Here is a 27,898-nt window from a genome sequence, read left to right as displayed (position 1 = left end):
ATTGACTTTATTTCATTTATTATGGCTTACTGCTGTTTATAGTATTTTTTTTAAAATGTTGAAACATTTCATTATTTTTAAAGCCTTATTCAGTCTATAGCAGGGGTTTTCAAAGTGTGGGAGAGTCAGCCCCCCCCTCAGAGAGCAAATAAACAACAGCACCCCCCCCCCCCCCCCCCCCCACACACACACACACACAATTTTTGTTGTTGCTATACTTAAATGTTCCATTCGTATTTTTCAAAAATGGTTGTTGTACACATTTTAATTTTTTTTTCTTTTACACATTTTAAACATCTGTGCTTTTTTAAAACCTTTTTTACACATTTTAAACATCTGTGCTTTTTTAAAACCTCTTTTTTTACACATTTTAAACATCTCTGCTTTTTAAAACCTCTTTTTTACACATTTTAAACATCTGTGCTTTTTAAAACATCTTTTTTTACACATTTTAAACATCTGTGCTTTTTTAAAACCTCTTTTTTACACATTTTAAACATGTGCTTTTTTAAAACCTCTTTTTTACACATTTTAAACATCTGTGCTTTTTAAAACCTCTTTTTTTTTTCTTTTTTTTTACACATTTTAAACATCTGTGCTTTTTTAAAACATCTTGTTTTGCACATTTTAAACATCTCATAGCATCGTTAGCTAGCACCTCTTGGCATACAACACACTGTGGCAGTGGAGCATCTTCAGATCCAGTCCATGAAAATCCAAATTTTAAATAATCGTGGTCATACTTCCTTCTATTTTGCTTGGCCCAGACTCTGTCTCCTCACTCACTGTAGCTTTTGGTACTAAAAATCGATCCATTTTGTCTCTGGCAAATACTAGCTGAAGTTCGCTAAATGTCCGCAATAGTAACTTATTCTGGTTTATTTTTCCTCACGTTGCCCCCCCCCCCCCCCCCCCCCCCCCCCAAGAACTCTGGCATCCCCTAGGGGAGGCGCGCCCCACACTTTGAAAAGCCCTGGTCTATAGCATTTCTTTGCATGTGCCTAAGACTTTTGCACAGTACTGTATTTCATCACTATTGGAATGCAGGCAGGTTTTTATTTATGAACGATTTTTCTTATTTTAAATTTGGCTCGGACCTTTTGTTGGTTGGCTTGTTGGTTGTTTTTTGTTTCACGCACAAATGTTCAGAAATAGTGCTGTGAATGTATCCAGGGTTAAAGTACATTGCAACTCTTCCCATTTTTCTGCAATATTCTTTGAGGGAGGAGATTAAAAACTAAGGAGATTCATTGGACACAGTTGGGACCATACAGATGAGACAGAGGACCACTAGCATCATTCTAAAATTAGTTCAAAAACCTTGTCTTTTAAAAGATCTCCCCAGTTGGTATCCTTTCTATCACTGCCATGCACATAGAGATGTTTTTAAGGTGTTTGAATCCTTTCAACATGGTGGATTGAAGTGTTCAATTTATATCATCCCTCCTGAGACGAGCCAGTGGAGAAGAAGGTGTGTGGAGAACAGTTTGTATGATAAATGTCCCAAATCATTTTAAGAATTAGTCTGTACAAATGTCTTTCTGAGAGAAACCTACACTGCTGAGATGTGGAGCTTGGTAAACATCAGTGCATTGGTGGTTTATTGAGCTGTTCATTGTGTACATTTGCTCTGAAGGGACTTGTTCTGGTCTTTATCATCTTTATACATGCTGAGGTGCATGCAGAAACATGAGTATCTGAAGGAGGAAAGAGGACTTGAGTGTCATCAGCATAGTGGTGGTGAGAAAACCCATGTGAGGAGGCTGTGACCTCACCCAGAGAGCAGGCATAGACTGAGAACAGAAGAGGACCCAGCACTGAGCCTTGTGGGACACCAGTGGAGAGTCCGCATTACGTAAACATTGAGCCTGATACGACTGTAAAAGAAGCAAACCACTGCCATGCTTTGTCACGAACGCCAAGACTCCTGAGCATCTTAAAGGGCTGTTTCGAATGCTCTGAAAGTTTTTGAGGAGGATGAGGAATGATTGAACAGCGTGAAGCTTCTCATTAATGGCTTACAAGGGCAGTTTCTGTGGAGTGTGTAACTTTGAAGCCAAACTGGTTAGGATCTTGGCGGTTGTTCTGGGTAAGAGAAAGAGACGGTCAAACGTAGACAGGAATGTAAAGAGTGTTTGGAAAGAGAGAGAGAGAGAGAGAGAGAGAGAGAGAAGGAATACTGGTCAGTAGTAACTGATGTCTGCGGTATCCAGAGTTGGTTTCTTCAAGATGGGGGAAAATAATCCTTGCTTACACTTTAGAAACTTGTATTTAAAGTTACATTTCCAACATGAACCTGGAGTGGTCACTGAGATTACAGCCCTGTGAACTTCTTTTAAGATCTATAAAACTGTGTAGCAAAGATTTACAGTGTTAACAACTCTTGACATTTCTGTAGCAGTGTTGTAGTTGAGTCACTAAACCCCGAGTCTAGTCTCAAGTCCCCAGTGTCCAAGTCCAAGTCATGAAAGAAAATTGAGTCGAGTCCACTACTGATCGGAGTTGAGTCCGAGAACAAGACTCCAACCGCACCATTTAACGGTGGCTGTTTCAGCGTCATTAACATTACTTTGTTCCTGAACATGATGTATGAACAGGTGAATGTGCTTCTCTTTGTCATGGAGTGTGAAGTATTCTGTCAGAGATGTTTGGGAGATGGATGTAAGTGCAGAAGGTGTGTTTATTAATACAAGTGAAGACAGTAAACAATCCAGAACGGCAAGCAAAATCATAAAACAATGAAGTGAGGCACAAACAGGCTATCGTAGACTCGGCAGAATCAAAGACAAAAAACAGGAAATCAGGGATCAGGAAACCAAACAAGGAAATAAGGCTCGGTAATGTGTCAGCAGTGCAACTCAATACTTCGCAAAGTAAGTGTGTTTTTATAAAGGCGCGCTGAATGCACCTTAATCCTGTGCAGGTGCAAGTCGTTTATGGTGCGCGCACTGTCCGGCGTGCGCCTAAGAGTCTATCTGATGCATGCACCAAAGTGCACAGGTGTGACACTCTTGCATGAAATTAGTACAAAAATTAATGTAGATATAAATACCTTATGCCAAATTATTATGGCATGTTACAAAAATTAAAGAAAAAAAATCAGAGTGCTCGTCTCCAATTTACGAGTCCGAATGCAGTTAATGCACGAGTCCAAGTCGAGTCACGAGCCCTTAAAATCAGGGCATGAGTCGGACTTGAGTCCGAATCCTGGACTTGAGTACTGCAAGCCTGTTCTGGAGCAAAGCCATGTCTGTCTTGTTCTGCTGTAATCTATTCTGACAGAATTTCAGTGAGGAATTCTTTGCCGTTTCTCCAGCTCACTAGCTTGTCTAAAAATATACTGTTTGTAAATACTGACTGCTTTACCAGTACCAGTTTACCAGTATGTTTTCTGTTATACTTGGATTAGTTTGATTTGATTTTTTTTTTTTGACATTTTGGATTAGGCGGCATGGTGGTGTAGTGGTTAGCGCTATCGCCTCACAGCAAGAAGGTCCGGGTTCGAGCCCCGTGGCCGGCGAGGGCCTTTCTGTGCGGAGTTTGCATGTTCTCCCCGTGTCCGCGTGGGTTTCCTCCGGGTGCTCCGGTTTCCCCCACAGTCCAAAGACATGCAGGTTAGGCTAACTGGTGACTCTAAATTGAGCGTAGGTGTGAATGTGAGTGTGAATGGTTGTCTGTGTCTATGTGTCAGCCCTGTGATGACCTGGCGACTTGTCCAGGGTGTACCCCGCCTTTCGGCCGTAGTCAGCTGGGATAGGCTCCAGCTTGCCTGCGACCCTGTAGAACAGGATAAAGCAGCTACAGATAATGAGATGAGATGAGATTTTGGATTAGCTAACGTCAGCTAGTCATCTGTCAATTATACAGGAGCTCAAAGCAGGCTTGTATTACTCGGGTCCAGGACTCGGACTCAAGTCCGACTCGTGCCCTAATTTTAAGGGCTCGTGACTTGACTTGAGCACTGACTCAGACTCGTGCATTAACTGCATTCAGACTCGTAAATTGGAGACGAGGGCTGGGATTTTCTCTTTATTTTTTGTAATATGCCATAATAATTTGGCATAAGATGTTTATCTCTACATTAATTTTTATACTAATTTTGTGCAAGAGAATGCACATTCACCTGTTCATACGTCATGTTCAGGAACAAACTAACGTTAATGGGGCTAAAATGCCTGGAGAGAACGCCCCTAGGATTGTCCGCTTTGCTTATACAGACTTCTCGTGCAGTGAGGATAAAATGCACTGCTATGTGTTTCATATGTAGAAGAACTATTGAGGAGACGACGGGGATGACCTCGAACTTCAATCGTCATTTGGCAAGACTCCACCCAGAGAAGGAAGTGACACGCTATGTTCATTGCTCTGTTGATTGTGGGCGGGTCTTGCTGAGCAATGAACAAGCTTTTTATCTGTAGCCTATTAACTAAAATGGGGTGGTCAAGCAGTAACACAGTAGCAGAGACGCTTTCACATAAAAGCAGCAACAGCCACCATCACATGATGCAGTTGGAGTCTTGTTCTCAGACTTGACTTGGCTCAATAGTGGACTCGACTTGAAATTTTCTTTAAGGCCACCCATTTTTTATCTTTAGGTTCACAGATTTTTTCAACATATTTTTGATTATGTCAGTCGAAATAAAAATAAAAGTGTCCTTGTCCAATTTTTTTTTTTTGCATGGCAAAATTTCAATGTCGGATTAAGACGATAAAATAATTTAAATTCAAGATATATATATATATATATATACACACACACACATGTATACAGTGAGAGTAAAAAGTATTTGATCCCTTGCTGATTTTGTTGGTTTGCCCACTAATAAAGACATGATCATTCTATACTTTTAAGGGTAGATGCATTCTAACATGGAGAGACAGAATATCAAAACGAAAATCCAGAAAATAACTTTAAAGAATATATTTTAATTGATTTGTATTTCATTGAGGGAAATAAGTATTTGATGCCTCTAACCAAAAGCACTTTATACTTTGTGGCAAAGCCTTTGTTTGCAAGCACAGCGTACAGACGTTTGTTGTAGTTAACCACAAGGTTAGCACACATATCAGGGGGAATTTTGGCCCACTCTTCTTTGCAGATCCTCTCTAAATCATTAAGGTTGGTGGGATGTCGCTTGGCAACTTGGACCTTCAGCTCCCTCCATAGATTTTCGATTGGATTGAGGTCCGGAGACTGGCTGGACCACTCCATGACCTTAATGTGGTTCTTCTTGAGCCACTCCTTTGTTGCCTTTGCTGTATGCTTCGGGTCGTTGTCATGTTGGAAGACCCAACCATGGCCCATTTTCAACTTCCTGGCAGCAGGGAGGAGGTTGTCCCTCAGGACTGCACGGTACATGGCTCCATCCATCTTCCCACTGATGTGGTGAAGTAGCCCTGTGCCCTTGGCAGAGAAACACCCCCAAAACATAATGCTTCCACCTCCATGCTTGACGGTGGGCACAGTGTTCCTGGGGTCATAGGCAGCATTTTTCTTCCTCCACACATGACGAGTAGAGTTTAGGCCAAATAGTTCAATTTTGGTCTCGTCTGACCACAGAACCTTCTCCCAATCCCTTTGTACATCTTTGAGGTGATCATTGGCATACTTTAGTGGGCCTCCACATGTGCCTTCTTAAGCAGGGGTACCTTTCGGGCACTGCAGGATTTTAATCCATTGCGGCGCAAAGCGTTGCCAATTGTTTTCCTGGTGACTGTGGTCCCAGCTGCCTTGAGGTCATTCACTAACTCCCGCTGTGTGGTTGCAGGCCGATTTCTCACAGTTCTCATGATCATTGCCACCCCACGAGGTGAAATCTTCCGTGGAGCACCAGACCGAGGTCTATTGATGGTCATGTTATACTTCTTAAATTTTCTCACAATTGCACCAATGGTTGTTACTTTAATACCCAGCATCTTGCTAATGATTTTGTAGCCCATTCCAGATTTGTGCAGGTCAACAATCCTGTCTCTGAGGTCCTGAGAGAGTTCTTTGGTCTTACCCATGTTGGAGAGTTTGGAATCTGTCTGATTGTCTGATTCTGTGAACAGGTGTCTTTCATACAGGTGATTAGTTAGAACAGGTGTCTTCAATTCAGGTAACAAGTTGATTGGGAGTGTCTAACTGGTCTGCGAAAGCCAGAACTCCTAATGCATACTAGGGGATCAAATACTTATTTCCTTCAATGAAATACAAATCAATTAATATATATTCTTTAAAGTTATTTTCTGGATTTTCTTTATACATATATATATATATAAAATATGAGTGATTCCACGCTTATGGGTACTGAAATGGGGACATGAACTTATTTTTAAAAATTCACCTAAAACCATTTCTTTTTTTTACCATCAGGTCACAAAACATGTAATCTTTAATGAATGATATGTTAAAAGAAAACTTTAATTTTCTGAGATGTAATAAAAAACATATTTATATGCCAAAGTCAAGCCTATGAGTTCCAAAATGATGTCTGTTACATTACTTCTGTTACGATTGTCCATCTCGCGTCTGTTACAAATTAATTACAATCTAGCTATATACCATGTTAATCTTATTGAAAGAATGTGTATGTTTATTCTACTACACATGTTTATTAATTATATTTGCTAAAACATCACCTTCCTATGTTTCAAAAAGTAATTCTACATTGTTAAAATTGAGAATATATATGTCCACAACACTTCTGTTACGTTCTGACTTTGGCATATAAATGTTTTTATTACATCTCAGAAAATTAAAGTTATCTTTTAACATATCATTCATTAAAGATTACATGTTTTGTGACCTGATGGTAAAAAAAAAGAAATGGTTTTAGGTGAATTTTTAAAAATAAGTTCATGTCCCCATTTCAGTACCCATAAGCGTGGAATCACTCATATATATATATATAAATTGTGTGTGAAATTGTGTGTGTGTGTTCTTGTGTATAAGTTTATAACACGGACTAGCATTCCAGTACTTACTTCTCTGAAGGTATATGTGGTCATATGACCGTTGAGCTCTCATGAGCACATCGAAGGCTGATACGTTCATGCTACTTGATTCGATAGGACTCTCTGCGGCACCATCCTCTTCTAATTCCACAGTCAGATACTTGCAGCCAAAATCGTGAACTAATGTTATGGCAGGCATATTTGGCATCGCGCTCGTTACATCACCGCCTTCTTTCTGAGAACCAAAGATCGTTTTGATCTTTTCATTGTTTACTTTCAACGCTTGAGAGACGAAATCGCCCACGTTTTGGTTAGTGAGACAGTGAAAAGACTTTTCTTTACCACACTTTATGCTTGCGTACAGTTGAGGCGATAGCTCGGAATCCATGCTGTCATCGTCAGCCATGGTCAGCATGAGGTTGACACTGTCGTAAAGTGGTCGTAAATACCATAAAAACATTCAAGTGAATACTCAATGTCGTAAATAGTTTCGTTTTCGGACTCGGCTGAAGTAGATATATACAACACACATTGTCGTTTGTATTTGCGATTCTAATACTTATTACTTAAAGAAATATGACCTAGTACCAGGGATACAGTGCTGTTACAAGAAAAATATGTGACTACTTTTTTTTTTTACATTTCTTTTTGTACGTTTCGGCAGTTAAAATAAAAATACGCACAGACTTTTTATTTTTCTAGTGATAGTATTTAACTTCCGTCGGCGGATCCGTGATCCGAAAAATCTAAAATGAGTCGCCTAATGACTTGGACTTGAACACTGGGAACTCAAGACTGGACTTGGATTCGAGGTTTAGTGACTTGACTACAACACTGGCTCAAAGCTCTAAAATCTTTTCCTGGCAACAGTAGTATCAAGATCTTTTATGCAAATCATACAACTACAATTTAGTATTTTGCATATGAACGAACATGGTTTGAAGCATCATCTTAAGTTGGCTATAAGTGTTAGCATGCACACTCCTGGCATGAAGAAGAGGAATGTCCGAAAGTTAGTATAGTTGGGCGGGAGATGGATGCACTAGCCAAACGTCGATATCTACTGCTGAAACACTGGCTTCAGTTTTCTCCTACTGCGCAATCAAGATGGTGTCTTTCAATTTGACTACACTTCGGCTTCAAAACCGCACAAGGGGAGTGAATGGCACCATGTTGTCCACTATACAGTGTCTTGAAAAAGTATTCATCCCCCTTGGTGTTTGTCCTGTTTTGTCACATTACAAGCTGGAATTAAAATGGATTTTTGGAGGGTTAGCACCATTTGATTTACACAACATGCCGACCACTTTAAAGGTGTACATTGTTGTTTTATCGTGACACAAACAATAAGATAGAAAAAAACAGAAAACTGGAGTGTGCATAGGTATTCACCCCCTCAAAGTCAATAATTTTTTTTTTTTTTAAGAGCCACCTTTTGCTGCAATTACAGTTGCAAGTCTTTTGGGGGTGTGTCTCTGTTAGCTTAGCACATCTAGCCACTGGGATTTTTGCCCATTCCTCAAGGCAAAACTGTTCCAACTCCAAGTTAGATGGGTTGTGTTGGTGTACAGCAATCTTCAAGTTATGCCACAGATTCTCAATTGGATTGAGGTCTGGGCTTTTGATTAGGCCAGGGGTTCCCAACCTTTTCTATGTCAGGGCCCACTTGAAGATCTCACAAATGTCCGCGGCCCACCACTGACCCAATAAATAATACCAAAGCAAATGAATGCATTTTAAGACCAATTTTTATTTTAATATTAAAAATGGAACATTTAGGACTGAATAGAACTATTATGAAAAATGCAGTAACCGCATAAAAGGGTAACATTTTATTATTTTGATGTGAAAATAGAATATTTAGGACTGAACTGAATTAATATGCAGGAAGGTCAGTGTGCATTACTCAACAACATCATATATTCTGTCAAGAAAATAATTGCAATGAAGCAAAACCAATGCATTGCACCTAATGTGAAGGCTGATGTTGCATGGTGCCAACCAGATACTTTATGTCTGGCACAATGGATGACAGTCGAAGTCGAAGATCTGGCTCAACATTCAGTTTATTTCTGTACTTTGTCTTCAGCGCCACTAGTGCAGAAAACCCGCACTCACATAGGTACGTCGTCGGAAAAGGCATCAGAAATCTCACAGCTCTGTCGGCCAGATCGGGATACTCAGAAGCAACATGAAGCCAAAAGTTTATCAGGTGCTTCTGTGAGAAGACCAGCTTCAATGCGGTGTCGCAGGAGAGATCCAGAAGACTGTCTTGCTCTTTTGCGCTCAGGCCAGCAATGGCCTCGTCACTGTGAACACCGAATGGATTTTCGATCCAACTGCATTGCGCATCGAGGGGAGGGAAGTATTCGCGCAGCTGTGTTTTCAAACCCTGGAGGTGCTCTTTGATTGCGTTAGTCACATGAAGCTGCCTCTCTTCCTTTGTCAAAAAATCTGACAAGTTTTCAAAGGAGTCATAATTTGACTGGTCGACACGCTTATCCCACTGCGCGAGTTTTCTTATCGCTCCCTCCACTTTGTGCTGGACCTTGAACATGTTAACAGCGGACCCCTGAAGAGCTAGATTCAAAGCATTTAAGTGGCTGAAAATGTCGGCGAGATAACCCAATTTAGCCAGCCATTCAAAATCACTGAAGCAGTGTGCGAGTTCAAACTTTGAGTCGAGAAAAAACACGCGCACTTCATCCCTCAGCTCGAAAAGGTGCGTCAGCACCTTTCCCCTTGAGAGCCATCGCACTTCTGTGTGTAACAACAGCTGCTGATCACTGCCCATCTCTCCACACAGCACGGAAAATAAACGTGCTTGCAGTGGACGGCTTTTGATGAAGTTAACGGCTTTGACTGCCTGGTCTAAAATAGTCTTCAGATTCAGGGGCATTTTCTTTGCAGCCAGTGCTTCGCGGTGTATACTGCAGTGGACAGAGCTCGCTTGAGGGGCCACCGCTTTTACATGACTGACAACTCCGCTGTGCTGGCCCAGCATTGCACGCGCTCCATCAGTGCTCACCCCAACACATTTGGACCATTCAATACCATTGGAAACTACGAAAGCATTCAAAATGTCAAAAATTGCCTCAGCAGTTGAACAGGTTGGCAGAGGTCTACAAAACAAAAGGTCTTCCTTTATTTCGCCATTCTTTTCGTATCGGATGTAGGCAAGCAGATTTGATACGTTGGCAATGTCAGTTGATTCGTCCAGTTGGATGGCATAAAAACGGCTCCCTTTTATGTTCTCTATCAGCTGATGTAGCACATTGTCTGTCTGCCATGTCATCAATTCTGCGCTTGACAGTGTTATCCGACAGTGAAAGGAGTTTGATCGGCTGCACTGCTTTCTCTCCCAACATCACCTCAACTATCTTTTTAGTAGCTGGAAGAATCAAGTTCTCTCCATCAGTGTGTGGTTTTCCCGTCTTAGCGATGAGCTCGGAGACCAGATATGACGCTTCCACAGCCTTTGCATTGTCACTGCCCCTGGCAGTACCTTCCATTATTTTTCTCTTGCTCTGGTATTCTTTGAGCTTGTTCTTAAAGAACTGTAGTGGCTTGTTCGCGTACTCCCCATGCTTTGTCTGGAGGTGACGGCGCAGTTTACAGGGCTTCAAGGCTTCATTCGAAAGTGTTTCGGAGCATACCAGACACAGCGGTAGTTGTTCAGCCTCTGAGCCAGTCCAATAAAATCCAAGACCCAAGTACTCATCACTGTATTTTCTTAGGCATTTTCTTTTCTGTTTGGCAGGGTGATGATCACTTGTAGACTCAGCCTCTGGAATCTCTTTTCTTTTAGTTCTCGCTGTTGCTAACCACCTATCCATTTTGATGCACCTTTTTGGCGCCTAAACTAGCTTAACTTTGTATCCTCACCATGACAACTACCACTGTTTACACTGACTTTGCCGCGGATTGTAACGAGTCAACAGCCAATAAGGGGTTGCAACGTTCATCCTTTTACTTTGAAAGCCATAAATATAATTCAGGAGATGGTAGCGCTTTTTTATTATTTTTGGACACTCAGGCACACACAAATATTATATTAAGATTTTTAGAAAATGATTTGACGGCCCCCTTGCAATGCCTCATATGACGGCCCATAGGTTGAAAATCACTGGATTAGGCCATTCCAAGACATTTAAATGTTTCCCTTTAAACCACTCCAGTGTAGCTTTCGCAGTATGTTTAGGGTCATTGTCCTGCTGGAACATGAACCTTCATCCCAGTCTCAAACCTCTGGCCGACTCAAACAGGTTTTCCTCCAGAATTGCTCTGTATTTAGTGCCATCCATCTTTCCTTCAGTCCTGACCAGCTTTCCTGTCCCTGCAGATGAAAAACATCCCCACAGCATGATGCTGCCACCACCATGCTTCACTGTAGGAATGGTGTTCTCAGGTGTTGGGTTTGCGCCACATATGGTATTTCCCATGATGGCCAAAAATATTAATTTTAGTCTCATTTGACCAGAGAATCTTCCATGTGTTTGGGGAGTCTGCCACATGCTGTTGGGCAAACTCCAAACGTGTTTTCTTAAGCAGTGACTTTTTTTTTTTTTTTCTGGCCACTCTTCCATAAAGCCCTGCACTGTGGGGTGTACAACTTAGTGGTCCTATAGACAGATACTCCCATCTCCGCTGTGGATCTTTGCAGCTCCTTCAGTGTTGTCTTTGGTGTCTTTGTTGTATCTCTGATGAATGCCCTCCTTGCCCGGTCTGTGAGTTTTGGTGTGCGGCCTTCTCTTGTCAGGTTTGTAGTGGTGCCATATTCTTTCCATTTTGCTATAATGGATTTAATGGTGCTCCCTGGGATATTCAAAGTTTGGGATATTTTTTATAACCCAACCCTGATCTATACTTCTCCACAACTTTGTCTCTGACCTGTTTGGAGGCTCCTTGGTTTTCATGTTGCTTGCTTAGTAGTGTTGCAGAGTCAGGGTCCTTCCAGAACAGGTTGATTCATACAGACATCATGTGACAGATCATGTGACACTTTGATTGCACACAGGTGGATCTTAATCAACTAATTATGTGACTTATGAAGTGAATTCGTTGGACCAGCTTTTATTTAGGGGTTTCATACGAAAGGGGGTGAATACCTACTGTATGCACACTCCAGATTTCTGTTTTTTTCATCTTATTGTTTGTGTCATAATAGTAATAATAATGTGCACCTTTAAAGTGGCCGGCATGCTGTGTAAATCAAATAGTGCTAACCCTCAAAAAATCCATTTTAATTCCAGCTTGTAATGGAACAAATACCAAGGGGGGTGAATACTTTTGCAAGACACTGTATATGAGAATCCTGATGTCTTTTCTCTGTCACTTATCTGATGTAAGAAACATCTCTAGTTTTCTTCCCTTCACCACATTTGGGATTTTTTTTTCCCGCCTCCTAAGCTCAGTAATACACAATGTCCTTCAGTTTCACTTTGTGGACACGCCGTCTCTATTTTCTCTTGTTTTTCACACTCGTTCGCTCTGTTGCACAATGAGGATTTGCCAGAAGCTCCGGTGTAATAGAGGCAGTCTCTCACTCTACCTTTTCTAAAATGTCCATTTTTGTTAAGGTGTTACAAAGACAAACAACGAATCGCATGCATACAGATTTCAGTTTTGCGCATCCCCGAGACATTCTGAATCCTAATGGCTTTTTCTCACCTTTACCATTGAGTCACACTGTTAAGATGATGTGCTACATTACACTGATTGGATGGCTTGATTGATGGGCACACACACTTGAGCAAGGTCAGTCTGCTTTTTCCTAGAGGAGTACATCATTGGGGTGGATGATTGTGCAAAGCTCTTAATGATGTCTGAGTGCATTTTGGGACACGCAGACTTGCACTGCTGTCTCAGTTCGGAGAAAAGGTGGGAGACGAAACAACGCCCAGCCTCTCCTCCATTACACACGTACTCCGAGAGACGGGATGAGGAGTGAAGGGTGATGCATTTCTCATGGTGAATAATTCAAGTTGTCCTTGTTCTGTGGCCTGGGCACTTCTACCTTAATTATATTGGGCTGTTTGATTTGCCTTCTAGATTGCAATATTAGGAATTGTAAGGCAGGTTTTTGTATATATTCTTTGAATTAAAAGCAGCAGCTGAGAATGGCCAAAAATTTGTGGACACCTGACCGTCACTTGGGGGCCTTCGCAAGACTATTGGGAGCACGCAATTCTATAGGAGATCTTTACATGCTGTAGCATTAGTTTCTATTGCAGTGCTCCTATGCACAAAGTGCACTTCAGGAAGCTGTGCCAAGTTTGGAGTAGAAGAACACTTCAGAGTCCTGACCTCAACCCCACTGAACACCTCTGGGATGAACTGGAACACCAACTGCACCCCAGGCCTACTAATCCAACATCAGTACCTGATCTCACTAATGCTCTTGTAGCTGAATGAACACATCCCAACAGCCACACCCCAAAATCTAGTGGAAAGCCTTTGCAGAAAAGTGACTAAATCTGTACTGGAATCTGGAATGTTCATCAAAGCACATGGGTGCGATGGTCAAGTGTTGCATTATATTTCCCACTCAATGTTCGTACATGTTTTAAACCAATATATTTATGTACGTTATACGGTACACTACCGTCCAAAAGTTTGGGGTCACTTTGAAATGTCCTTATTTTTGAAAGAAAAGCACTGTTCTTTTCAATGAAGATCACTTTAAACTAATCAGAAATCCACTCTATACATTGCTAATGTGGTAAATGACTATTCTAGCTGCAAATGTGTGGTTTTTGGTGCAATATCTCCATAGGTGTATAGAGGCCCATTTCCAGCAACTCTCACTCCAGTGTTCTAATGGTACAATGTGTTTGCTCATTGCCTCAGAAGGCTAATGGAGGATTAGAAAACCCTTGTACAATCATGTTAGCACAGCTGAAAACAGTTGAGCTCTTTAGAGAAGCTATAAAACTGACCTTCCTTTGAGCAGATTGAGTTTCTGGAGCATCACATTTGTGGGGTCGATTAAATGCTCAAAATGGCCAGAAAAATGTCTCGACTATATTTTCTATTCATTTTACAACTTATGGTGGTAAATAAAAGTGTGACTTTTCATGGAAAACACAAAATTGTCTGTGTGACCCCAAATTTTTTGAACGGTAGTGTACAATCCTTAAAATTAACCACTTGGACCAGGTTTTGTGGGGTGGATGAGTCATTATTCTATCCACATTCGTTGGATATGAGCAATCGTGCGCTCTGATTGGCTACTCTACTACTAGGATATCAGCTCCTATACCATGAATAGAGAAGAACAAAATGGCGGAACGTGTTACTGAACCAACTGAGGACGGAATAAAAACTACTCAAACAAAACCCCAAAAAATACAAATAAAAAAAAGCAACAAAATATGGAATGAAAAGTATTTGATAGGAAGAATGTATCCTTTTTTTTAAGAATAATGATTATTAGAGCGGGCGGCACGGTGGTGTAGTGGTTAGCGCTATCGCCTCACAGCAAGAAGGTCTGGGTTCGAGCCCCGTGGCTGGCGAGGGCCTTTCTGTGTGGAGTTTGCATGTTCTCCCCGTGTCCGCATGGGTTTCCTCCGGGTGCTCCGGTTTCCCCCACAGTCCAAAGACATGCAGGTTAGGTTAACTGGTGACTCTAAATTGAGCGTAGGTGTGAATGTGAGTGTGAATGGTTGTCTGTGTCTATGTGTCAGCCCTGTGATGACCTGGCGACTTGTCCAGGGTGTACCCTGCCTTTCGCCCGTAGTCAGCTGGGATAGGCTCCAGCTCGCCTGTGACCCTGTAGAACAGGATAAAGCGGCTAGAGATAATGAGATGAGATGAGAACTGAAATGTCCAAGGAAGAATTGAATAAATGTCTAAAGCTATTCTATACCTCGGCACGACAGCAAGACAGCACTTTCTACAAAAAAAAACCCCAACACTAAAGTCAATTTGTGCTGCCATCGATAGGTTTTTAAGAAGTCCGCCTAAGCGGAAATTATTTTGTTGGCCGTTTTTGTATAAAGTTTTTTTTTTTTTAATTTATCAAATTTGCGAAAAATACTCTGTTTCTCAAAATCCAGTGAATGTGGATGGAATAAAACTGTTATTCCACTCAATCTCATCATACATGGCTTATATACAATTTGATTTCGTGGAATAAGTGTTAATTATTCAGCTGGAATCATGTTTTTGGAGGGAAGAAAAATGCTTTGCACGGCTACGATGTGAACACATTATTACAGCTAATTTAAAGCAGGGGTAGCCATTGCCTAAAGGTTAGAGGACCAGAAGGTCACTGGTTCAATTCCCTGGATCATGTGCAGGTTCCCGGTTCATTTCCCTCTACATCTATGGCTGAAGTGCCCTTGAACAAGGCACTTAACCTCCATCTGCTCCCTGGGCTCTGCAGTACACCTGCCCACTGGGGTGTGTGTGTGTGTGTGTGTGTGTTCACTGCTTCAGATGGGTTAAATGCAGCGAGAATTTCATTGTGCTCTAATGTACATGTGACGAATAAAGGCTTACAATTCCCAAAAATTTGCACTTGTTTCTGGTGGCGCTACAACACGTGGCTCAGTGTCCACTCCTTTAACAGCGTCGTGTTTGAATCCTATTCTGTCTCCCTTTGGACAGAAATGTCAGTATGCATCTCACAGTGTCTCGTCCTGTCCTCTACAGTTTGATTAACGGTTTGTTTGTTCCTCTTTCCCTTGAGCAGTGGTGGAGTGTGGACAGAGGAGAAGCCCTGCAGACCTTCTACACCACAGGAAACAACCTGAAGCGCATCTGCGTCTCGTCCGACTTCAGAACATTCGTCACCATCGACAACATCGGCATCCTGTACATCCTGAAGCAGGTGGAATGAGGACAGCTTTCGGCTGGACCATCTAGAATCCAGTCTCGTAAATCATTTCCTGTGTTTTTATTTCTTGCCTGACTGCAACTTCTTTAGAAGGTTCTGTGAACGCAGCTGTAACTTGAGAAAACGACCTGCCGTATGCACGTTCCGTTGCCTTGCGGAAGCAAATCACTGCTTTTCTAGGACAATCTTGGTCTTTCTGTTCTAATTTAAAATATGTTCTCAATGACACCACATCGGAGGGAGAAGGAAGCACTGCACCGTTGTGCCTGAGCGTTTGATCTAAAGCCTTAAAAGCTCAAAAATATACCAGTATGGAAAGCAATGTCTCTTAGATTTGATGTGCTGGGAATAAATTAAGGTAAAATGAATGATTTTGGATTTTATTCGAGAACTGCAAAATGGAATGGAAGCAATTACATTGTGCTTCAGACTTCAGTGAAAACAGCTGAGAAGGTGGCTTTGCACGGTCAATATTCCAGCTCTGTATATCCTCTAAAGTGTCTACGGTCACAGCTGATCGGATGCCGAAGCTAAAAATAAAGCTCGTGTTTTAAGCCAGTGATGAAATTGTATGTGAACGTATGAGTCAGTGCCCTAAAAACTGCAAAGAAAACAAAAAAGTAGCCTGCTATTACAGTCACTTGAGTGAAGATGAGAGAAGGGCAGTTTCTGAGAGGCCTGATATACCAAAGACCACATTTTAAGGTTATAAAAATGGACACAATACAACGTTTGACAAAACAAAGTACATCAGCAACAAGAGCTGGATAATAATTGTGTGTGGGTTTAATATTTCCATCTTAATATTTAACAAAAAGGCTAATAATAATTGTCGGTACGTAATTACTCTGTTCTTATGGAAATAGTTTGTCCGTCGAGGTTTTCTCACCCAGCTAGAACCTCTGCATTGATCGTCATGGTATGAACTTTTGAATTTACTCAGGTGTTTTGCATCGTAGACACAGTGCACGTTACAGCACTTTTCTATAAAACTTGGATTTTGAGACTTTTGTAATCATTCATAGGTGTGTACAGGTTCAACCGTTTCTGCCTAAAAATACAGGAATTCATTTTTCAGTACAAGAAATAGCCTTTATATTTGTCCAAGCAGTCATGTTTTTCTAATAAAGCTGTACATGTTTCATCAGATAAACATCTGCAGAGAATGTAAAAGGCAATTCAACACAAATGTTAACCTTACTGTGATAAAATTAAAAAACAAAATTATGGTGCTTTAATTAAAAAAAAAAAACACTTGTCTATATTTCACTGGATTTAACATCTTTGGTTGATCTCTGTTTTTTGTGTATATTCAAGTGGGGTTTTTTGTTTGTTTTTTTCTTTTCATATTCTACAATGTTTTCTGTGCTGATTTTTTTTTAAATTAAAAAAATAAAAAAATAAAAATGCGATCTGCCACAAAAGTTTCTGTCTGATGTCACGTCCATAACTATGATAAATTGCTATGTGTCCTGAAACTTGTAAATGAATAACATGAGATTTTAACGATTTGTCTTCAAGAGGTGAAATGACAACTTATGCAAAGGACCAGAGGTGGACAGTAATGAAGTACATTTACTTGAGGTTTTTTTTTTTTTTGGAAACTTTTGACTTGGGCGGCACAGTGGTGTAGTGGTTAGCGCTGTCGCCTCACAGCAAGAAGGTCCGGGTTCGAGCCCAGTGGCCGGCGAGGGCCTTTCTGTGTGGAGTTTGCATGTTCTCCCCGTGTCCGCGTGGGTTTCCTCCGGGTGCTCCGGTTTCCCCCACAGTCCAAAGACATGCAGGTTAGGTTAACTGGTGACTCTAAATTGACCGTAGGTGTGAATGTGAGTATGAATGGTTGTCTGTGTCTATGTGTCAGCCCTGTGATGACCTGGCGACTTGTCCAGGGTGTACCCCGCCTTTCGCCCGTAGTCAGCTGGGATAGGCTCCAGCTTGCCTGCGACCCTGTAGAACAGGATAAAGCGGCTAGAGATAATGAGATGAGATGAACTCATGAGTTTAACTTCACTACATTTGAAAGACAAATATCGTACTTTTCACTCCACTACATTTCTATCAAGGCCCTTGTTACTCATTACTATGAAGCAGCTTTGAAAGTGGATGCTTTTTTCTTTTCTAAAACGTGATGGTTTTTTCGCAGGTGACACTGAGACAGCCCATCAGTAATCACTAGGGTCACATCACGTCCATAGACTGTGTAAAATCAAGTTCACTGATTTCTCAGCAGCGTTATTTAACACGATCAGTTGATGGCAGAATGGAAGGAGGCGGTTCTTCTGGAGAATGCATGCACTCATGGCCATAACTAGAACCCATGTTTCAGTTTTCTGAAAGGATTAAAGATCTGTTTAGTTTTAAATGTTTGCTTTGTTTGCCAAAAAACAAACCACATCACGGCCTACAAAAACTCGCTGTCCGACCTTCAGAAGCATATTGAGGGATATAAACACTTTATTCCAAGAGAAAGTTTGCAATGAAGTTGTCTGTGCTTTTAGAGCGAGCGATAACGTTGCAACAGCTATGCAGTCTGGTTAGTCAAATGACTTTCTCTGGATTTCCCCGCCAAGTTGCCGCAGCCTTGTCCACGGCTAACGTTAACACATAGCTAGTTAACTCGGACACTGTTAGTTAGCATGTAAAAACGGAGTTACGCTAACATGAATAACGTTAACTTATCTGAAGTGCTTTCAGAAATATGTTTTAGCATAATCTTGCCAAATAAACAGAATGTAGAAATCGTCACTGACTAGCTAGCTTAACGTTAAACCACCATGATGGCACGGCATGCGTTCATTTTGTGAATTCACATTTCTGTCTTTGGTAACGGCATTAGGTTTTGTAAGCATTGTGGCAAGAATACAACAATGCATTAACACAAAATGTACTTTTAATACTTAAGTAGTTTTAAAAGCGAGTGTTTCAGTACTTTAACTTAAGTAAAAATTTGACCAGTGGGATCTGTACTTTGACTTAAGTAATGAAGTTGGGTACTTTGTCCACCTCTGCAAAGGATTCATTAGCCATGTTTCCATTAACCTGCTTGTGTAAATGTATGAATTTGGAAACAATACCGCAAATAAGTTTGTACGCTTGTATGAGGTGATTTTTCAGACAATTCGATAAAGCAATATTTTGCAAAATTGCAATAATGTTTTTCACGTTTGAGTCATATGATATGAGCAAATGGAGACTCTGCTTTTCTGAAAAGAGATAATAGGAGAAAACCCGGCTTTAATTGTGCATCATCTTTCAAAGGAAATGCAAACCATTCACAATTGTGGGTTTTCCTTCGAAATTTTTGAAATCTCGCTTCCGTTTTGCACAAAACTGCAATAGAAACCCGACTACTGATCCAAAGCTCATTTCTCCTGTGAGCCATTTTGTTACCCAACATGAATGGAAATGTCACTCGAGAATTGCCCTAGAGCGTAACATCATTTTTTTTTTTTTTTTATACTTTTCCTTAAATGGGTTTATAAGCAGCTGTGAGAAAGTTATTCTAACACACCGTATATTCATATTAGCTTGGCCTCATGAGACAATATGTAACAGGTTCTGATATCACTATGGTGATTAGGTTTCAAAGGGCTATGCACAACGTTATCCTGCTTCAAAGCTACACACCTTCACTCAGGTCCTCAACCTCAGGCCTCCTGACACTTCCTTCTCTAAGCTCTGAACATCTCAGTGCGTCAGTGTCCTGAGTTTCCACTTTCCACCAAGTTAAGCAAAGCAAACTTGTGCTGTACTAGACGTTAGAATGTCAGAACGTTAGATATTTTTGATATTCTTTGAGCAAAATGAGCTCTCTAAGGACTAGTATTGCTGAGTGGTCATGCTGTGCCTGTTGTGGAGTCGTACTGTTGGCAGCTGCTGATTAAAGTTGGCAGATATGAGAGCACTGTGCTCAACTCTCCATGTAAAATGTATGAGCCTTCAACACTCATACAACCATGAAATATACAGTATGCTGACTGTAACTGGACTCTTACTTTGGTCTTATCATGAGATTATGGGTAGCTTTTGAAAGAGTTTAATGAAAAATCCCACCCCCTCTCTCTCCAGGCTTCCTTTCAAAGCCACTTCTCCAAAACACATGAACGCGCACTGCCTGACTACTGCGGGAGAATGAATCCATGAGTGTTGGGGGAGGAGTGCAGTAGTGCGTTATTGTCATATCCAACTACCTCGTCTCCCATTCACATGTAAGAAAACATCATCCATCCATCCATTATCTGTAGTCGCTTATCCTGTTCTACAGAGTCGCAGGCAAGCTAGAGTCTATCCCAGCTGACTATGGGCAAGAGGCGGGGAATAAAACATCATAATGAATGTAAACAATAAACATGGCTATGGCTAGTACTCACAGTTGTCAACTAGTTCGCTAACTAACAATATATCTGCCTAGCCTTGTGGAAGATGGTTCATTAGTCACCAAAAGAATTCAGTAAATTTCTGAATCTTGACTAATCTCTGCTTCAGTGACCAATGGCGAGGCATTTATCATGTCAATAAGTCACAGGTAATAGGTTTTGGAGAACAACATCCCATAGACAAATTAAAAACCCAGCAATCAGAAATGTAAAGCAAGAATGAACGATTCCTAATTGAATAGCTCTTGAGAGTGATGTAATGTATATCAGAATCAGGGCGGCATGGTGGTGTAGTGGTTAGCGCTGTTGCCTCACAACAAGAAGGTCCGGGTTCAAGCCCCGTGGCCGGCGAGGGCCTTTGTGTGTGGAGTTTGCATGTTCTCCCCGTGTCCGCATGGGTTTCCTCCGGGTGCTCCGGTTTCCCCCACAGTCCAAAGACATGCAGGTTAGGTTAACTGGTGACTCTAAATTGACCGTAGGTGTGAATGTGAGTGTGAATGGTTGTCTGTGTCTATGTGTCGGCTCTGTGATGACCTGGCGACTTGTCCAGGGTGTACCCCGCCTTTCGCCCGTAGTCAGCTGGGATAGGCTCCAGCTTGCCTGCGACCCTGTAGAACAGGATACGCGGCTACAGATAATGGATGGATGGATAATAGCTGACTTTTTTCATGGTTTATCACAGGGGTTCTCAACCTTTTCTACTTTAAGGCCCACCTATTCATACTTGTAACGAGTCGGGGCCCATTAAAAAAGATCCCCAATTATTTTGACTCATCTATTCTATTAGAATCTAATAATCTATGGCGGCACGGTGGTGTAGTGGTTAGCGCTGTCGCCTCACAGCAAGAAGGTCCGGGTTCAAGCCCCGTGGCCGGCGAGGGCCTTTCTGTGTGGAGTTTGCATGTTCTCCCCGTGTCCGCGTGGGTTTCCTCCGGGTGCTCCGGTTTCCCCCCACAGTCCAAAGACATGCAGGTTAGGTTAACTGGTGACTCTAAATTGACCGTAGGTGTGAGTGTGAATGGTTGTCTGTGTCTATGTGTCAGCCCTGTGATGACCTGGCGACTTGTACAGGGTGTACCCCGCCTTTCGCCCGTAGTCAGCTGGGATAGGCTCCAGCTTGCCTGCGACCCTGTAGAACAGGATAAAGCGGCTAGAGATAATGAGATGAGATGAGAAAAACAAACTGTTTTTAATTGTAGGTATTGTATTTAAAACCGTACAGATGTACAAGAAGCCAACATAAAGCCCTGCATGCAGGGCATTCTCACTCAAAAGGGATTAATGAGCCAAAAGTGGAGTCCGGTTCATTAACACAAGAACTTATTGCTGTGTTTGTGTTCAGCAAACAAGCAAGTTATTAAAACCAAGACGTTCACTCAAAAGAAGTGGATATACCGGTAGAAACTACTCAATGGGATTAGATCCTTATACACTAACAAAAAGGATTTTTTTTCCTATGAAAGGACATTTTACTTGCTAAATTTGACATTCGTAGAATAAATTTTGATCCTACTGTAACTGTAGCTAAATACAAAGATTAAACTGTAGCTAAATACAAAGTTATGCATACTATTAACTTACTGTGAAGATAATTAACAGATAATCAACAGATTTAAGGTTTTTTTAAAGATTGTGTATATTTTTAGTCTTCTGTATTTGTAATTATTTGTATCTGTATATGCACGACCCCACCAGCTCTGCTGATCAACTTATCGTGTTTAAATAAAGTTATTCATTCATTCATTCATTCATTCATTCATTATGAGTTGGAAAATTATCCATCCGTTGAGTTCCCCAACATCTCAAACTACCTGGTGCTGCAGACATCGTTCTACACGGACACACAGATGAAAACCTGGAAGAGCATGGAGGAGAACAACTTTTTATATGTGGCTGGGTTAAAGATCTGGGGATCAGGACACAAGAAGATAAATCCTGTATCATTTCTGCCCAGGTAAATAGGAGTTTCTGGGCTTTTTGTACGCGTCTTTGAGAAGGTTGCTAGGATGCTGCAACTGGACGCCACAACTGTTTGATTCTCAGTCCTCTCTGCTCTTCTCTTTCAGCAGGCATCACAGATCCATATACTTTACCCACAAATGTATTTATTTATTTAGCCCCCCCCCCCCCCCCCCCCCCTCTCTGTGTGCATGCAGGTTAAATGTGACAAAATAAAGGCTTCTTCTTCTTAATTTACCCACAAATGTATTTATTCCACTTGAAAAGTATACAACAAACCAGCTACCGGATTTGGGACACTACGACATCCTGAACTATTTAGTATTTGGCTTCAAACTTGAAAAGTTTTTGCGGCCCACTAGATGGCGCTTCATGGCCCACTAATGGGCTGCAGCCCAGTGGTTGAGAAACACTGGTCTATCAGATATATTCCATTCAGCTAGCTGAATGGAATATATTTGATATACCACTCAACGCCAGCCAATATTGTTCAAATATGCTACTCAGATCTGTGATGTATTTCATATGAAAAATACGAGTTTTTCAGCACGAGAAGATAAACTTCATATCTTCAAGCCAGCGTCTGATTTTCTTTTTATAATCTTGACAGATTCACAAACAAAAAGTACCCACGTTTATCAAAACAATTAATCCATTTCCTCGTGAGTGACATATAGAGATTCATGTCATGGTTTTGGTTCTCCATGTCCTGGATGTAGTTCATATGAAAAAAATGAGTGGTGTATTTCCCAGTAAAACATTCGTATCCATATAATATCTCATCTCATCTCATTATCTCTAGCCGCTTTATCCTTCTACAGGGTCGCAGGCAAGCTGGAGCCTATCCCAGCTGACTACGGGCGAAAGGCGGGGTACACCCTGGACAAGTCGCCAGGTCATCACAGGGCTGACACATAGACACAGACAACCATTCACACTCACATTCACACCTACGGTCAATTTAGAGTCACCAGTTAACCTAACCTGCATGTCTTTGGACTGTGGGGGAAACCGGAGCACCCGGAGGAAACCCACGCGGACATGGGGAGAACATGCAAACTCCACACAGAAAGGCCCTCGCCGGCCCCGGGGCTCGAACCCAGGACCTTCTTGCTGTGAGGCAACAGCGCTAACCACTCCACCACCGTGCCGCCCTCCATATAATATATTTATTATATTAGTTATATTTACTGTCTGTGCTGTCCTGCATCTTGCATCAACTTGATGATTAATGTGTGTAATGAGATTAAAGGTGCCTGACCGTAATGAGTGCTGTTATTGTAGAATGGCTGGCAGAATGCAGGCTGGCACAAGATCCATCGTTTCCCTGTAACCTTCTCCTGGAGTTTCCTCCAAATGTTGCTGCTTCCGTATGTCAGAAAACCCTGGTGGTTATCCAGTGTTCACAGAACGATATTTACACGCATAATTCGTGTTAAAGTTCACCCTTCCTAACTGCCAGAATATCACTAGAATAACATATACCATGCTGAGCACTGATGAGTAAGGTGTTTGGAGATCACTGCTGCTAAACTGCTGAACCTTGAGAAATTTCACTATGATATCCAGGTAACAGCAGTGCAGATTTCCTGGAGGGCCATGCTTCTAAATAAGGCCCGTGAGGAGGTGATGTTCCTTGTAAAGTGGCGTGTCATGGTGTTACGTGGTTCATTTTGATGCCTAAACTACCTTGTGAACTAGCAAGCTAGCTGTGAGATAACATTAGCAAAATTAAACACCTTGAAGGAAATATGAAAAAGCTTGCTAGCTAGACGTCTAATCTCATCTCATCATCTCTAGCCACTTTATCCTGTTCTACAGGGTCGCAGGCAAGCTGGAGCCTATCCCAGCTGACTACGGGCGAAAGGCGGGGTACACCCTGGACAAGTCACCAGGTCATCACAGGGCTGACACATAGACACAGACAACCATTCACACTCACATTCACACCTACGGTCAATTTAGAGTCACCAGTTAACCTAACCTGCATGTCTTTGGACTGTGGGGGAAACCGGAGCACCCGGAGGAAACCCACGCGGACACGGGGAGAACATGCAAACTCCACACAGAAAGGCCCTCGCCGGCCACGGGGCTCGAACCCGGACCTTCTTGCTGTGAGGCGACAGCACTGACCACTACACCACTGTGCTGCCCTAGCTGGACGTCATAATATTAATTCTGTTTGAATGTTAAAATTGCCCTAGTCATGTCATATTGAAAGAAATTAGATGAATATTTTGTTCATTTCTGTAGCGAGGTTAGCCAGTCACTCCTTTTTAAACAAACTTCACTACCAGAATGAGTGGAGCATAAAAGAGCAGACATGTATATTTTCAGTCAGTACATTACTTTAGTTGCTGACATTAATTCACCTGTTGGATTAGCTAATGTCAGCCAACTCAGTCACTCATGGCTCAAAGCTCTAAACTCTGCAATTTAGCGAGATGTTTTACATATAATTCCCCTCATGACCTGATATTGGCTTCTCCCAATATCATCATCTTACATTGTTACACTCGTCCCTGTCACCGTGCACACCCAGCATGAGGAATGGGAGTGTCCACGACCAATATGGACAGGCAAGAGACTGACTGACCGTATCTATGAATCAGACTCTAGGTTCTAATTTTCACCTACTGCACAAATTCCATTAAGACTTGACTACATTTAGGCTTCAAAGCCACACAGTGGGAGTAAGTAGTGCCATGTTGTCCACTGATATGTACTGCTGTCTGGTCCATAGCATACTATGTACAGTGTCTTGCAAAAGTATTCATCCCCCTTGGTGTTTGTCCTGTTTTGTCGCATTACAAGCTGAAATTGAAATGGATTTTTGGAGGGTTAGCATCATTTCATTTACACAACATGCCTACCACTTTAAAGGTGCAAATTGTTTTTTTTTTTATTATTGTGACACAAACAATAATTAAGATGAAAAAACAGAAATCTGGAGTGTGCATAGGTATTCACCCCCTTTCATATGAAACCCCTAAATAAGAGCTGGCCCAACCAATTCGCTTCATAATTAGTCAATTACGATTCACCTGTATGCAATCAAAGTGTCACATGATCTGTCACACGATGTCTGGATAAATCAACCTGTTCTGGAAGGACCCTGACTCTGCAACACTACTAAGCAAGCAACATGAAAACCAAGGAGCCTCCAAACAGGTCAGAGACAAAGTTGTGGAGAAGTATAGATCAGGGTTGGGTTATAAAAAATATCCCAAACTTTGAATATCCCAGGGAGCGCCATTAAATCCATTATAGCAAAATGGAAAGAACATGGCACCACTACAAACCTGACAAGAGAAGGCCACCCACCAAAACTCTCAGACCGGGCAAGGAGGGCATTAATCAGAGATGCAACAAAGACACCAAAGACAACACTGAAGGAGCTGCAAAGATCCACAGTGGAGATGGGAGTATCTGTCTATAGGAACACTTTAAGCTATACACTCCACAGAGCAGTGGTCGAGTTGTAAAATCAAACCAGGGGGGATGGTGAAATTTTTAGTCGTGTGTCGACCCATTGGTCGGTCCGTCAGTGGGAAACTAGTTTGCTTTTAGGAGGGTTTGCACACAATGTAGGTCTGTGGACCTTGTTCATTTACCGGACATACAGTATTTTGTGCTGATAAAGTGTGTAGTACACACTGTGTACCCTTTTTATTGTTGTAAAAAACATAATACACTGGTATTTTACTGTAAAACATGCACAGTGTGGATGTCATGTGTCATATTTAGTCAGTCTCCTGGCTGACATACCTACCACATTCTCCATTAGGGTGAAATGCAGATGACAAATTTGAAGTGTAACTTCATAGTCATGGTAGGCTCCTTTTAAATCGTTTGGTAAATAATTTATTAAAACCTCAGCAGGCAATGTAAATGAACAACTGAATCTTTTCATATCAAGTCAATAGAATTTTTACTCAAAGCTGAACATTGGGAACATTGAGTTAAATACAGAGGTAGGTAGGTAACCAATAAGCTAAAACAAGCAACAGTAAATTGTAAATCAGACTAAACTTCCTAAAAGATGTTTGAGGCATTATGCATTTTTTTGTTTTTTCCTTTTTATTATTGTTGTGTTTATTCTTATAACGTTGTAACGTTGATTCCCGCTGTTATCTAGGTCACGTGACACCTTAACGTTGACGGTTACCAAGGAGCTGCCTTGGATACTTTAATACTTTGCTTCGATACATACCAGCACTTTGATACATACTGGATACAAGCTAGCAAAATGAGTTAAAAGCAGGCATCTTTGGAAAGTTTCTTTGGAAAGGGGAAAAGGCCCATTGAGGAGACAGAAGAGCCTATGACGAAGAAAAAGAAAGCTTCATTTTAGCAGACACTTTGTCGAGTCCTACACCAATCCTGCTCTGCCTTACATGTTGTGACCGGCTCTCTAATGAGGCAATGAAGCCTTCAAAACCGCTAGTGTCGTTTATTTTAGCCTTCCTGTCTTGAATAACACTTTTTGTTGCCTGAAGAATAACAAAGGAATGTTCAGGCTGATTAAATTAATGGCCTTATACAAGAAATCAAAGCTAACATGAACCTGAGTAAGCTATCGATAGCTGGCTAGACTCCAAACTAACATTCATTATGATAGCTGTGTTGTTATCCGCCGCCCACAAATTAGGCTACATATCAGTAACTTTACAGCATGATAGTGGGCTCACAGAAAGTGTGACTGATATTCGTAACTCTCGACTTACGGTACCTCCTGAAATGTTTTTTCTTGCGATCTTAAATCCGAACTTGCTTAGGTCTTGCTGTCCACTCCGCTTGGCCATGATGCTGCAATCTGCTGCTGTCACTGACGCCGAATGAAATAAAAAATAACGGAACCCCAACTGAATGTCACCTCCTCAAACGCTTCGCTTGCGCGTGCCCTCTCTCGCGGTAGCTTATTGTATGCTCAGTTTCAGCAAAGCTACGTGGAATGGCATTTCTAATTCCAATGTTAAATAGAAGTAATGTCCACATTTATTGATAAACTTGCTCAAGAGAAGGTAGGGGGAATGCCCGTTTTAGAGGGGGGATGATTTTGACCATTTTTTATTCCAGGGGGGATGGCATCCCCCCCAATCCCCTCTCAACTCGAGTACAGCCACAGAGTGGGGCTTGATGGAAGAGTGGCCAGAAAAAAGCCACTGCTTAAGAAAACACGTTTGGAGTTTGCCCAACAGCATGTGGCAGACTCCCCAAACACATGGAAGAAGATTCTCTGGTCAGACGAGACTAAAATTGATCTTTTTGGCCATCATAGGAAATGCCATGTGTGGTGTAAACCCAACACTTCCCATCACCCTGAGAACACCATTCCTACAGTGAAGCATGGTGGTGGCAGCATCATGCTGTGGGGATATTTTTCATCTGCAGGGACAGGAAGCTGGTCAGGACTGAAGGAAAGATGGATGGCACTAAACACAGGGGAATTCTGGAGGAAAACCTGTTTGAGTCGGCCAGAGGTTTGAGACTGGGATGAAGGTTCACGTTCCAGCAGGACAATGACCCTAAACATACTGCTAAAGCTACACTGGAGTGGTTTAAAGGGAAACATTTAAATGTCTTGGAATGGCCTAGTCAAAGCCCAGACCTCAATCCAGTTGAGAATCTGTGGCATAACTTGAAGATTGCTGTACACCAACACAACCCATCTAACTTGAAGGAGTTGGAGCAGTTTTGCCTTGAGGAATGGGCAAAAATCCTAGTGGCTAGATGTGCTAAGCTAATAGAGACATACTCCAAGAGACTTGAAGCTGTAATTGCAGCA

General features: G+C 41.7%; 1 protein-coding gene across 2 annotated transcripts in view; it reads left to right on the top strand.

Moving 5' to 3' along the window:
* The window catches only part of apaf1 (apoptotic peptidase activating factor 1), a 143,445-nt gene extending 126,353 nt beyond the window's left edge, over window positions 1-17,092 (top strand). For both annotated transcript variants that reach the window (XM_060914288.1, XM_060914289.1), the window contains exon 27: window positions 15,632-17,092. In XM_060914288.1, coding sequence (XP_060770271.1) covers window positions 15,632-15,778 — 147 coding nt within the window. In that variant the 3' untranslated portion in view covers window positions 15,779-17,092. The remainder of the gene's footprint in view (window positions 1-15,631) is intronic.
* Window positions 17,093-27,898: the final 10,806 nt, after the last annotated feature.

The sequence above is a fragment of the Neoarius graeffei genome, chromosome 2 (genome assembly GCF_027579695.1).
Source record: "Neoarius graeffei isolate fNeoGra1 chromosome 2, fNeoGra1.pri, whole genome shotgun sequence".
NCBI lineage: Eukaryota > Metazoa > Chordata > Actinopteri > Siluriformes > Ariidae > Neoarius > Neoarius graeffei.
The sequence above is the reverse complement of the archived record's forward strand: the minus strand, read 5'-3'. Positions and strand labels throughout refer to the sequence as shown.